The sequence below is a fragment of the Echinops telfairi genome, unplaced genomic scaffold, assembly GCF_000313985.2.
Source record: "Echinops telfairi isolate 266 unplaced genomic scaffold, ASM31398v2 ScPeMD7_31;HRSCAF=116, whole genome shotgun sequence".
Classification (NCBI taxonomy): Eukaryota; Metazoa; Chordata; class Mammalia; order Afrosoricida; family Tenrecidae; genus Echinops; species Echinops telfairi.
In genome coordinates, this window is record NW_022103928.1 from 56,494,787 (window position 1) to 56,508,794 (window position 14,008).

Here is a 14,008-nt window from a genome sequence, read left to right on the forward strand (position 1 = left end):
CACTGACCTTTCTTCACCATCCTCCCGGCCACCGTGAACTGCGTGGAGTCGTTGGCGGCTCCTTTGCCCTTCGTCTTCCAGGCTTCCTCTCGCACCGTGATGAGCTGCTTCCGCTCCTCGATGCTCATCTGGCTCTCTCGGCTGTCGGTGACCCGCTGCTCACCAAGCGCACCCGGGGGTGGGGGTAGGGATGGGGAAGCAGGGGGGAGAAAGGACCGGGACGTGAGTTTTAAGCCTGTGATGTTGCATGGGCAAAAAAAAAAACAGCTACAGGAGTTTCCCCACAAATGTCCCAAAGTGTTCTCTCCGAAACGGTCTCTGAGATGGGGGTGTCCAGCCTGGGGCAGGGAGCACCCGAAACAGCACTGAATCTCAAGGCCAAACGCTGGTCCTCCTCGCGTGTTTGTGGAAGACCAGAATGCTGCGTGGAGGCAGGAACGGAGCCCGCATGGAAAGCTGGTCCGATGCCGCCGGGAAGCCTGTAGGGCAGGGCTCGCAGGGGACTCCGTGTCACCTGTCTGCTGAACTGGGCTGATGAGCAGATTTCATCCACAGGCACTGCTCACAAGTCATATGGTCAATGGAGGAGCCTCCCCCCAGGTGAGCGCCTAGGGCGCAGGCTCAGTATTCAGTAGGGAAAGCCTCCGGAGAGGCAGGTGAGCTACTGGAAGGTACTAGAAGTGGGCAGCAGCGAGGCCCCCGTGTCAGCCTGGGGTAAGTACATGGAAGCCAGAATATAGCTGAGGCTGAGCCAAAAATTGTGCCATTGACAGAAAACTACCACCACCACCACCACCAACAACAAGCCTGTATGCAGGAGGAGGCTTCAAAAACGTTGTGAAGAAATAGAATGACGAGCTAGTGGTTTTTGCCCCACAAACTTCTCAAAGTCCCCATATCTGTGTGTGTATGTTTTATATTGGCATACACAGTACATATATGTATTTGAGGGGGTTTCAAAAGGTTGTAGAAAAATTCCATCATCTTTCAATCCCGTTTTTCCATGAACGTTTTGAAGCCTCTCATGTGTTATACACACACATACATGTAAATACACATTTGCTGTATATATATCCTGCTGTCATGGGTGTGCTTTATATAATACAAAAGCTAACACTGAAAGACCCTGCCATTAAATCCATCCCGACTGCCAGCAACCCGCAAGGCAGGTTCCTGGGGCTGCGACGCTTTCCAAGAGCAGAGAGCTTCATCTGTCTCCTGTGGAGCAGCCGGTCAGCTTGAACCATGGATTCTGCAGCTAGGAATCTAATGCTTACCTGATGGTACCACCAGGGCTCTTTAAATGATAGATACAGCACACGTGCATGTGTGTATGTGTGTGTCGCCACCTAAAAAAATGCCTTTTGCCATTAGCGTTTCGCCGGGTTCTGGCAGCCGCTACCTCTGTGAGCTCGAAGGCACTGGTGGCGTTCCCCCAGCTTTTGTTGGGGTGCTGCCGAGGGAGAGGCAGCAGCAGGGCCTCCTTGTGGAAAGAGGGACCAGGAATGGAGGAGGGGCTCAGGTGGGGGCGGGGTGAGGGTGAGAGGAAGGGAAGCCTTAAGGGGGGCAGAGGAAGGGGCTCACACCCTTGGGTTGGAGGGTCAGGTGGCTCTTAAGGAAAGAGTGTGGACACACTGCCATTGAGTCAACACCGACTCCCAGGGTCCCCGTGAAACCAGGCAGAGCTGCCCCTGTGCGTTTCCAAGAAAACGCTGGTGGATTTGAACTGCTGCTCTTGTGGTTAGCAGCCCCATCTGTAACCACGACACCACCAGGGCGGCACGCTCAGAAGTGCTGGCAGGAGAGGCATTTGCGTTCCCTCCTCCTGCAGCAGAGAGTGGGTGGGCAGGGCAAAGGGCAGGGGCCAGCCAGGCTGTGCCCCAGCAGAGGGAAGAACACTGAGGAAGGAGGGGAGGCTCCTCCAGGGAGCAAGAGGTGCTCCCGACCCTGGCTGTCACACACACACACACACACACGCACACGCACACGCACACGCACACGCACACGCACACGCACACCAGGGATTCAGAGAGTTTGTGGAAAATTCCATTATCTTTTAATTCATTATCCCATGAACTTTTGTTTATGTATATATAATACACACACACACACACATATATGACGAGGGAGCTGGCATGAGAAAGGGAGAGGAAGAAGAGATAAATGAGAGGGGGAAGGAGGAGAAAGGCAGGGAAAGGAAGGAGAGGGGAAAAGAGGCAAGAGGCTGGCTAGAGGGTGAGCGACTGTTCAGAGCCTCCTGAGCACCCGCCCTTATTAAACTAGGAGGCTGACTGCCAGGCCCACCCCATCAGCATTCGGGAGAATGCGATCTCTTAAAAAGACCGGCTCACAAGAGGATTTTAATCATACCAATAAGGCACTCGGCTTAAACTTTTTCCAGAAACACATACAGGGCCAAGAATGTCGGCTCTCCCGAGGTCCAGAGAGCCGCAGACCTGCGGGTGAACTCAGTCACGTCCCCTGTGCAGGGTGGGCCCGGTGTGCTCATGCCTCAGAAGGAGGAGGCACCGGGTTGGAAATTTCCTTCCCGATCTCCCTGAGGCTCCTGCCTGCCGGAATGCGATCACTCTGAGGCCTGGGTGGATGACACCTCAGGTCTCAGGATTTAAAGTTTTCCTTCGTTTGCCAGGTCTGTGTCGGGAAGGAATACTTCTCCTTGTAAGAGACACAATTGAACCCAAGAGAAGGAATATGTTTTTTGGTGTTGCTTTTCTGAAAAGGAAATTTTAAACCAAAATGTTGGTTTCCTACAAGTTTCTTCTTAATTTTGTGGGTTAGTAGGGCTGGATTAAGACCCATAAAATCAAACCCGTTGCTGCAGCCTTGACTCTGACTCATAGTGATTCTATAGAACAGAGCGAGCTATTACCCCACAGTGTGTCCAAGCCTATAAATCTCTATGGGGGCCGTCACCCAGTGGAGCAGCAGGTGGGTCCTAACTGGTGACCCATGGTTAGTAGCCAAATGCCCAACACACAGCACCACCAGGTCCCCCTGGGGATGGAAAGTCAAAAACCAAACCTTTGCCATCGAACTGATTGCAATTCACAGTGGCCCGAGGAGACAGGGCAGAACGACTCCAGAGGTTTCTAAGGATGACTGTGATTCTTTATAGGGCAGCCTGCTTTATCTTTCTCCGGAGGAGTGGCGGGTGTGTTTGAACCACTGACCTTGCATTCAGCAGCCAAACCCTTAGCTTACGGCATTGCCAATGCTCCTGGGGTTTTACAAAACCAAATTCACTCCCAACAAGTCCACTCAAATGCATCGCAACCCCTATGCGTTTTTGAGGCTGGGAAAATCTTTATGCAAGCAGAAAGCCTCACCTTCTACAGTGCAGCTCATGGGCTTGAACTGCTAGCCTGAGAGTTAACAGCCCAAAGTGCTATCCGGCGGGCTCCTTGAGTCCCTAAAATGCCACTACGTGACTTATGGCTCTCTAATTGGGTAAGGAATATACAGTTTGCTCTGGAAAGAATCTAAGGGTTTTTCACAGTTGCCATTTGATTTCAGAATCCAAAAGATAAAAACCAATAAGATGGGCATCATTCTCCACTTGATTTTTTTCCCCATTCTATGTTTTTCTTTCCTCCTTAAGGCGGCCGAGTGGCATAATGATTACACACTGGGCCGTGATCTACAAGGTCAGCAGTTTGAAACCACCAGCCGCTCCTGGGGAGAAAGACGGGGTTCCTACTCCACCCCCATCAAGACTTACAGTCTCGGGAACTCCCAGGGGCGGTGTGCCCCTACCCTGTCCTAGAGGGTCATGATGACTCGGCATTGACTCAATGGCGGGGAGTTTTGTAAACATTTTTTATTGTGCTAAGTATCGTGTCACTGCCCAGGTTTAGATGCTGCTGCTCAGGATGCAGAGGGGGGTGGAAAGAGCCAGTGTGGAGAGAAGATGAACACAAGCCCTCCCCGGCCCATCTCCAATCCTTTCATACATAGACCTCGTGCATGTGATAGAGAGAGGGGGACTGTGTGGGTGTGCCTACATGTGTGTGACTGTGCGCCTGAGGGTCAGTGGGAGTGCGCGTGTACATGTGTGAGGGACAAGGTGTGGGTATGTGTGTGTACATGGCAATATATATGTGACAGTGTGTATGGTAGGGTGTGTGTGACTGTGTGCATGGCACTGTGTGTGTGTGTCACTGTGAGGGACAGTGTGTGTGTGTGTGTGTGTGTGTGTGTGTGGCTTGCCTGCCTCTCCCCAAGTCTCCTGTGTCATCACAACACCTGCTGTCACTTCCTGTGTGTGACAAAGGACCACGGGGCAACAAGAAAGGGCAGAGAACTTGTACTGACTAAGACTTAGGGGGAAAGCCCTTCCCTACCCGGATGCCAGGCTGGCTTTAAGACTGGGACCTACCCACACTAACTCCGAGGAGGGCATTCGGGCACTGTGCGCGTCACGAGGCACAAGGGCAAATTAGAACTTGTCAGTATCCCAAAAAGCGTCCCCCCCCCCCCTTGGAATTCTATGCTCGATCAGTGGGAGGACGTTCTTTCTCCAGACTCCAATGGCGTCCGGCCCCAAGGCCCGCAGCACAAGGTAGGTGGCCCAAGAGCTGCCAAGAAGAACACACTGCTGGGTGCCCACCCTGGCCCGGGCCGCCACGCCCATGCAGCTCCTAGCTGAATGAAGGGAAGAGCCTTTCTGGTACGAGTCATACAAGGAAGAAGATGCCCGTCGGAGCCTCGGAGACGGAGAGCTTGAACATCTAGAAGGAGCTTGCTTGCCGGTTCTGGGCAAATGACTGGAGGGAAGGGAAGTTGTTTCTTGACCTCACGGGACATGGATGCGTGGCTGCTGTGTATGTAACTGGCATGGAGGAAATTTACATGTGAAAACAGCCAAGTAACAAAAATATAAAGTGGTTTTTTTTTTAAACGAAGGGAAAATCACTGAAAATTTAAAGTAATAAAACACAGGTGGCAGCTGGCAAGTGGCCTTTTCTGTTTCACCTTAAACAATAAATAGTTAAAAGCCTCACCAGCAATAGATCTTTTTCTTTGAGGTTTGGAATTGGCTTATCAACAACTGGCTCATTTCCTCCATTAGTGAAGGAGCAGCAAGTTTGCCCAGGGCCCACTACCCTCCTTGTGGGGGAGGAGGTGGTGGTGGAACTGTTTGGGTGTGTGCCAAGTGTGGTTAGTGTGTCCCAAGCCAGTGTGTCCCACTGCTCAGGAGAGACACCAGGAGAGTGAGGGAGAAGAAGGGGAGCTTCTGCTTACGACAGAGGAGGGTGAACAGCACCCACCAACCCTCTTCTGCCCACAGCCTGCTGATCTAGTATCAGAAGCCCCAAGCCTCTCAGTCCAAGGTCACTTTTACTAACCACGGATCCCACAGCAGAAGTCAAAGCATGAGGTCATTTTCCAGGTAGAAGCACCCTGACCTGTTGGCATCGAGCCGACTCTGACGGCGACCCGAGTGGACAGAGTACAACTCAACTAGGCTCCATGGCCAATGTGGGGGGCAGTTGGCCACCAGGCTTTCCGTCAGAGGCACTCTGGGGTAGATGTGGGCCTTGTGGAAACGCTACGGAGCAGACTTTTTCTGACCACACAATGTCCCCCTGAGTTGGAACCGATTCGTCAGCAACTTGTTTTTGTTTGTGGCTTCCCTTAGGATACAAAGTGCAGAGATTGAAAGGGGAAATTTTCTTAAACTTGTCTCAGGAACATGATCAGGGCTACCTAAAAGTCTGAGCTGAGGATAGGGTATGTGTGCCTCACGCCGACCAGTCTCAGGACTGGACTATGCTCGCTCTTGCCGCTCTCTCTCTCGCTCTCTCTCTCTGTGTGTGTCTTACACACGCTCACTCGCGCGCGCACACACACTTAACTCTCTCCCACACATTCACACAGTGAGATGCAGAAAGGTTTCTTTCTCAAAGGAAAGAAAAGTGCTTCCCGACAGCTAAGAAATTGCAGTGAGGCTCACCAATGCAGGCTTTTCCTCACCTGATTAATAGAGACAAAAGACAGGTGTTTATGGGCAGCAGGAATAGCAGGAGAATAAGTAGAAGCATACACAGGTTCCTATAGAGCAAAGCAAGAGGATTAGAGGTGAAAAGAGGAGAGATATACCAGAGTGGGGCGGGGAGAGGCAAACACCAGGCTTCTTTTTCTAACACAACGTTAATTTAAAAATAGAAAGAAAAAGAGGAAAACAAATCCACTACCACTGGGCGATTCTGACTAATGGGAACCCCGTGGGACAGTGGAAAAGAGCCCCAGTGGCGTCCAGGGCTGGAATCATCACAAAAGCAGGTCTCCAAACTGCCAACCTTGGGGTGAGTAGGTGAACATTTAATCACTGTGTGCCCAGGACCCCTTACATGTTAATGTACTCACTGCAATTTCACTTTTCTTTCCAAGAAAACCCTTTCTATTTGTCTGCTTTGTTTTTAAAGTCATACTACCCCCACCAAGTCACACATGCACAGTGAAGTACACCTGGCCAGTCTGGGGCAGAATAAACCAGGGGACCACCAGATGGGACTACCATTGATATATGCTACTCAGCTGCTCCGTGGGAGGTCATGGCTTTCCTGGGCAGTTTCAACATAAAAAAAAAAAAAAAAATCAAGGACCAGATCGACCTTCCACCTGCATACTGGTGGCCTCGCGCCTCCGGAAAGCCAGCCAACCCGGGAGCCACGGAAGATAGAACTGAAGCGGGCGAGGGATAAACTCCAGCCTTAAAGTGCACCGCACCTCGGGTAGAGTCAGGCTTACCCAAAGCAGATTAGAAACGGAATTATCATCTGTAAATCCTCCTTCTTCCTACAGGTTAAAACAGACAGGAACCATTGCAGGGGGCTGGAGGGCAGGGGTCTAGCAGGGGCGTCAATTACTCTGTGCCGGGGGTTCAACTAGAAGGAAGCGTGCACATGCTCACACAGGCGGGTGGCAAGCAGGCAAGCATGAGGATAATTTTCAACTTTCGGATCACACTGGCCAACTCTTCCCTGCCCACCCCCTCCAGGGAGCTACCCCCGCCCACCCGCTCCCCTCCCCAACCACATGGCCTAGATTCACTTGGAATTGTGATTTGGGAATTTCAATGACAGCAGGCACTTAGATCATGGGAGTGGCAGGCTCAGCTTGGGGGAGTTTTCAGGCCCTGGTTTGGGGGATATCTGCGCTCCTCTGACCCGGCACTTAGAAGCACCGCGGGCTCTCCCTATGATGCTGGCCTCAGACACGGTGGCAGGGTTTGAAACACATTTTTAAGACTCTTTGGCAAAAGACAAGTTTCTTTCCTCCCCATCTTTTTTTGGCGGGTGAGCTACCCGGGAGGAAAGCGTGTAGCAGCCTGGCTCACATGCACCCCGTCCCAGGATGCAGACCCGGCCAAGTCCACCCAGGAAGGGGTGTCCCCATCTTAAAACTGACCATTCGCCACCCAAAGTGGAAACGTTTCTATCGGGCTGCTGCCGCTGGCCTAGACTCAGACAAGGCTGGGGACGATGAATTCGGACACCAGGGCGGGTGAGAGGGAGGAGAGAAAACGAAGCCCGTGCAGAGCCTGCTGGGGAAGGATTGCTAATAATGTTCGCAGCTCCAGGTCACCAGCCCTGGTTTTCGGTTTTTGATTAGTTTCTGATGGGGAGGGGCAGGAAGGAGAAAGGGTCCTATTGGACAGATCACTTCTGCCACATTATATCGTCTCTGAGACAGATTTCTAATGCAGAAAGGAAAACTTTCAACTCGCTTCCTTAAAGGTCAGAAGAGTAGGTATTTCGCCCCCCTCTTTTAATCATAGTTTTAAAAACACCAAACTCAATGTCACTGAGTCGATTTCGACTCCTGGTGACACCCTACAGGACAGGGCAGGGTCGGTCGCCTCTGCAGGTTTCTGAGACTGTAGCCATTTATGGCAGCAGAAAGCCTCGACTTCGTCCTGTGGAGCGGAAGGTGGTTTCAAACTGCTAACTTTGTGGTTGGCGGCCCATCACATCACCACTGACAGAAACATGCTGGTTCTATTATTTTTCCTCAAGGTTTGGCTTTTTCAATGGGCTTCCAGTACCAAGACTATATACAGATGGCAGACTGTCTTCAGTGGTGAGTGGAACACAATCGAACAGTTAGACTTTCTACACTGCTCCTCAATGTAAGAAAGGACTAGTCCACCCTCTATACACAGTCACTAACCACATTCAGTGGGCCTCCCACTGAGGTCATTTCACCCCCAGTCCTGAAGACCCGCACTGGTGGCATGGACGGAGACCCACCAGATCACTTGCTTAGCCCACACGCTGTGCATCCCACAGTGATTGGGGCAATGCTGGGTCAGTGGTCAGGACAAATTCCTTCCAGGTCTTACATGTCAGAAGAAGCTGTGTCTAAAGGTCCTGAGCCCCTGTTGGGATCTGTCGTGAATGAGTCTCCTGCTGATTCCAACATTTGGGATCTCGAGCTTAACTTAATTTCTCGTGTCCCACTGGATTTCCTTGGGAGTATTTTCATTGGTAAAAATGAATAAAGTCTACCATTTAGGAATGTGCTGGCTGGCAGTTATTCACATCTGTGGCTTCCACGCAGAATTGTGTCCAGTGTGGCAGCCTCCAGCCACGTGTGGCTCCTGGGATCCGCTTGACGTGCGCAATCCACAGTGGGTTTAAAAAGAAGCTGGTATGAAATAAAGAGTGGGACCTATCACATATCCTTGTAGACTGGGGATAGAGCAAGACCTGTGGAAGCCGGAACCTGGCTCTCAGAAAGAAACCTGCCAGAGCAGAAAAATGCACATCTTTCCCGCTGAATACAAAGTAACAGGAAAGGGGCAAGTCCATTCCACCAAAGGGTGTTAAACGTGGGAGACCAGGGACAATGGGGCGGTCCTGGCAAATTCCAGCTCCCACAGGTTCTGCTGAATGTGGAAAGATGATGCTATCCGATTACTTTAAAATGTTATGGACACTCGTTTTGTTTGTTTGTTTGTTTTTTAAAGATCAGGCTACCAGCAGATGTCAGGTTACCTACATGTTCACATCCTACTTGTGTCGCAGCAAGTCTAGACCCGCTCCAAGGAGTGAGGTCCCACGGCCTGCACCAACATCCTGAGCGTACCTCCTCCCAGAGGGTTAGGGATCACTTTAACACCCAGACCCCCAAACTAAGCCACAGAGACCCTACTGGGTGGAGTAGAACTGCTTCTTAAGTCTTCAGTGGTTGTCAGTCTTTAGGGAAGCAAGTAGCTCATCTTTCTCCTAAGGAGTGATTGGTGGGTTTGAACTGTCAATCCTGTAGTAAGCAGCCTAATGTCTAGCCCACAGTGCTACTGGGGGCTCCTTTGTCTTAACACCGTCCAGGCTTAAGGCACTTTACCCACTCACTGTCATTGAATCGATGTAATGGATAGAGACCCTACGCAGTGTTTCAGAGGCTGTAAGTTGTTACGGAAGTGGACAGCCTCATCTTTCTCCTTCCGAGCAGCTGGTGGATTTGAACTGGCCATCTTTCAGTTAACAGCGCAACATCTAATGCACAGTGCCAGTCGGGGTCCTTAGGAGTACAGCTAAATAAAAACCAAACTGAACTCCCTGCCATCGAGTTGATGCCGACTCATAGTGACCCGCAGGACAAAGTAGAACTGGCCCTGTGAGTTTCCCAGACGGTGACTCTTGACAGGCGTCCAACGTCGAAAGCGTGATGAACCCACTGCCTGCCCTCGGGAGGGCACGAGGCCCAGGGATTACTGGGGCGCTCTGAAACCACTTGACCTCCACAGTACTCGAGAACCCCCACGTCTGCCACCACAGCCGAAAATAGCCCCGGCTTATTTTAACTTCAGCGTGCTTATTGTCTCTGGCCAAAGTGAACTAGGCCACTGAGGAGCAGGAGGGAGAGCGAGTCCGCAGAGATTCCCTGCTCAGCAGAAGCGGAGAGCGCCTGTGCCCCCTAACCCCCAGGGGTTCCCCCAGAAGGCAGCTCGGAATTACCAGAATGCTGCTCGCTGCTCCTCTCTGGTCCGACAACCTTGCTGACTCAAGGCGCCCCTGCCCTTGTCCCCATGTTTACAGAGAAGCACAATTTGCTCCCTGGGGTTTTCAGGCTGACACCACCTTCTGCAAACAGATTGCCTGGGCTGTCTTCTGAGACCCCTTGGGGGAGGCTTGAACTGCCAATCTTGTGGTGAGTCGTGGGGTTGGCTTCATCCTTTGCAGGGCCCAGGAACCCAATGGGATTGGCAGTTCCGTTCTCCTCCCAGCCTCCTGGTTCCCACAGACTAAAATGTCCCTCCCTGTGCTGAGTAGAAGGGGCCCTCATGCCACGGCTCCATCCTCCAGGATTCTGTTTTGCTTTGGGCTCTTTTGCTTAATCTCCACAACCTCTCTGTCTCCTACGAAGACCAACAAGGTGGCCTCCCAACCCAATCCACCCACCGCAGTTGCCAAGGGAGATGTGACACGCCGGCTGATGGGTGCGCAACTGAGGTGAACGGAACATGTGAAAGGTATTTTGGAGTCAGTGAATTAAGATTTTTTTTTAAAATAAAAGTTTGTGAGCAGTGGGGCTACCCGACATGGGGGACCCACTTTTCAGTAACATTGGCAGCCAATCTGGAAATGCAAATGTCACATGCAATTCGACTTAAAAAAAAAAAAAATATATATATATATATATATATATATACACACACAAATGGCTGAGGATGAAAACGTCTGTGTCACTGTCTTTAATACTAGGTACAGTCTGTCTCAAAAACAAAAACCGCCTCAAATTCAAATCGATGCTTCGATTGAACTTCTAGAGACACAACAGGACCACATGGAACCTGAAACAGCGCCCAAACTCTCTCTGTCTCTCGTTCTCATCTGCAAACCTCAGCATGTACGGGTTCCCGATTCCTAATGGTTGAGCCCCCAAGTTCTCTCTTCCACAGATGCTCCACCTTGGTCAGAACTTGGAGGGGCCAGGGGAGTCACTTGGTTGGATGTGCCTTTCTATTATTCGTGTTTTCTATTTAAAGACTTTTAATCTTAGACACTGGCCTCAGCAGGGTCACAGGCACCCTACTTGTCTCCCGCTGACAAGTCCATCATCGGTCACAGCTGGGCCGTGGACAGAGAAACCAGCTGGGCAGCTTGCAAATGGTCAAGAGCTGGTCACCATTCTAAAGCTAAACCCCACTGCCATCAAGTCAACGCCAACTCACAGCCACCTGCTACAGGGTTTCTGAGGCTGTAAATCTTTCAGGGCACACTGCCTCTCATAGTCGTCGTCCCCCTCTGAGGGGCGGGGGGGGGGGGCGCTGTTGAACTGCTGACCTTGGGGTTAGCAGCCCAAGGTGTCATGGCTGGGGCTCCTTCTGGTCATTATTGTATTAGCAACTCACCCTGCTTTTGCCATGAAATGTGTGCTAGAGTTGACACTGGTGTCTTACTTAATACTCTTTAAACTTACAAAATAAAAATACATGCTGTGTATTCCTGCGAAGTCTCTCACTGGGAAACAAACCCGCCCATCATCAAACATACTTGGAAATGGGAGCGAAGTAAGCACTCTCTGGATGCCATTAGGGATTTATTTTGCGCCCTGAGGTTTTAAGCATCTGCCTCCTGAAAGCAAGTCCCTATTTCATATGCAATTTCCAAACCATTAGTTGCTCAAGGGGAGTTTCATCAGGGAGCCTTCTGTAACACCTTAAATGTCCCTTGCTCAGAAGGCCTTCTTGGGGGCAAAAAAGCAGGTTTGGGTTTGCTGATGCCTTATGGAGGTGGGGCTGAGGATCTCAAGACTTTACTTGTGATCCTTGTCACCTGCTTAAGCGGCAGTGATTTTAAGCATGCACTTGAATGCCCTAAAGTGCAGATGCTGCCTACGTGGGTGATTAGACTATGCATGCTTGTCCCTTTGATGCCATGGCCGAGTCAGGCAGGGGGCCGCCGCCTAACGGGAAGCTTTACCTTCATTGTGAGTGACTGCTCCGCTGCGTCCTGAATCTGCAGGCTGCTGCAGACCGACGCTCTGCTGTACTCCGGCTTCTTGTTCAGTCTGTTCTTCCAGTCTTCCTCGCCACTCCTCTTCAACAGCGCCAACCTGAGGGCAGAGCAACACCGGCCAAAGGCGTCAGCAGTCAACAGGAGACCGGTCAGGAGACCACAATGCAGGTGAGGGCAATGCACCTGGCTAGCAAAACCGCGGCTCTCTACTTTTAACCCCTTTGGCTTGCATTCATGTCTGGAAGAATAAGAGAGGCCCCAAAGATTTTATTTTTTCAGATTTGATTGGAACCCACAGCAGATGGCTGGACCCTTCAGCCCAGCAAAGGAATAATCTTTTCCTTGGGTTGAATCAGTCAAGTCACTCTCCAGGGAGAAACATGCCTTCTAGTGGCCCCTTCTGGCCACTTGGTGAAACAACACTTAAGCTGGCATTCTTATTGCCAAGGAGTGGATGCGGACTCACAGCGACTTTCCCTACCTGGCAGGGTAGAACTGCCCCTGTGCCTGTCAGAGACTGTTAACTCTTTATGGGAGCAGAAAGCCTCGTCTTCCTTCCATGGGCCAGCTTGTGGTTTTGAATTCCCGAGCTTGCAGTTGGGAAGTGGTTCTTTATTTTCAGGAAATGTTGCAGAAATGAATCAAAAAACACCAAACTACAGAAAAACGAACAAACAAACCCCACTGGAAACGTCATTCACTGTATATCATTCACTGTAACCTAGGTGGAAGGCAAGAGGTGCCTCTTCCTGCACTTTGAGCTGTTCTTTTGCTCTGCATGAACCTGGTCTTTCCCGTCTAATTGGCTCAATGCAGAAACTATTCTCTACAATCCTCCCTTCTCTTCCTGCCTCTTATAAAAAAATACCATTACTTCACCTTTCCTCAGGGAAAAGCTATCCACATGCAAAAAGAATCTCATTAACTGCGATGTGTAACCTAACCTACTTTAATTCAACTAGGGTGGGACCTGACAGAAAGCTGGATGCTCTAAGCAGGGAAAGGTGATTTTAGTAAGATGGGGCCGGCTGTTCCAGCTAACGGTAGTGTAATGAAATGAGATGAAGGCAAATACAACACAGGGACGAGCATGGGCACAAATGGAGCTTGGCAATGGGATGCTACGCGTTACTACAGAATAACGATGAACGGTGGCCCGGAGGGACTTGGAGAACATTCTGCTGACCGAAGTCAGTCAGAAACAAAGGGACAAATATTGTATGAGGCCGCTGTTATTAAAAAATAGCAATTATAAAGAAAGGGTTTGCATTCCCAGAGAACTCGACTTTGATGGTGACCAGGTGTGGGAAGGGAAGCAACAGGCAGAGGGCAGGCTGGTGCTCCCTTTGGTGGCAGGAAGAACATACACTGAAGATAGGAGACGGGGGACCCTAAACAGAGCAAGCTGCAAGGAGGTTGGACCAATTGTTTAAAACGGTGAATACGAAAATTACGATCTGAGAGGTAAACCCTCACTTAATTCACAATGGTATTAAAGAGATGATGATGATGATGAAACTCATTCAAGCTGATGCTCAGATGATTTAAGGGGACGGGACACGGGGGGCGGATTCTCTTCCCCTTTGTGTCAAGCCTGATGAGCCACAGCCTTTAAATGATCATGCCTTGCAAGCATCTGAGAGCCTTGCTTGATTAGAACGAGTTCTCCAGACAAGACACTAGGCAATCAGGGGCGGGTCCCAAAGGTGGCAGGAGAATCAGACATGCACCTGATCTCCGCGGCTTTCCCTTTTTCAGTCACCGGCGCCCACAGATTTCGGATGGCACTGACTGGTGACTGACAGCTGCCCAGATCAGATCCTGCCTTGCTAGTGGAGGAATACATCGGAGATCAGAAAAGGCGGGGGGTGGGGGGGGGCTGAGGGATTGACAAGAGCCCCGATGGCATAGTGGGTTAGGCATCGGGCTGCTAACCACAGTCCAAACAGTTCAAAACCACCCACCACTCCCTGGGAGAAAGATGAGGCTTTCTACTCCAGTCAAGAGTTCACAGTCTCGAA

The 14,008-nt window shown here is 50.8% G+C and overlaps 1 protein-coding gene across 9 annotated transcripts in view; it reads right to left on the reverse strand.

The window, feature by feature from the left end:
• SVIL (supervillin) overlaps window positions 1-14,008 on the reverse strand; it is a 221,238-nt gene that overhangs the window by 46,657 nt on the left and 160,573 nt on the right. For 6 of the 9 annotated variants that reach the window (XM_045290066.1, XM_045290067.1, XM_045290065.1 and 3 more), the window contains 4 exons: window positions 11,952-12,084; window positions 6,772-6,819; window positions 5,995-6,072; window positions 8-155 (listed from right to left, as the gene is read on the reverse strand). In XM_045290066.1, coding sequence (XP_045146001.1) covers window positions 8-155; window positions 5,995-6,072; window positions 6,772-6,819; window positions 11,952-12,084 — 407 coding nt within the window. The remainder of the gene's footprint in view (window positions 1-7; window positions 156-5,994; window positions 6,073-6,771; window positions 6,820-11,951; window positions 12,085-14,008) is intronic. The other 3 variants (XM_045290069.1, XM_045290068.1, XM_045290064.1) reach the window with 1 other exon arrangement.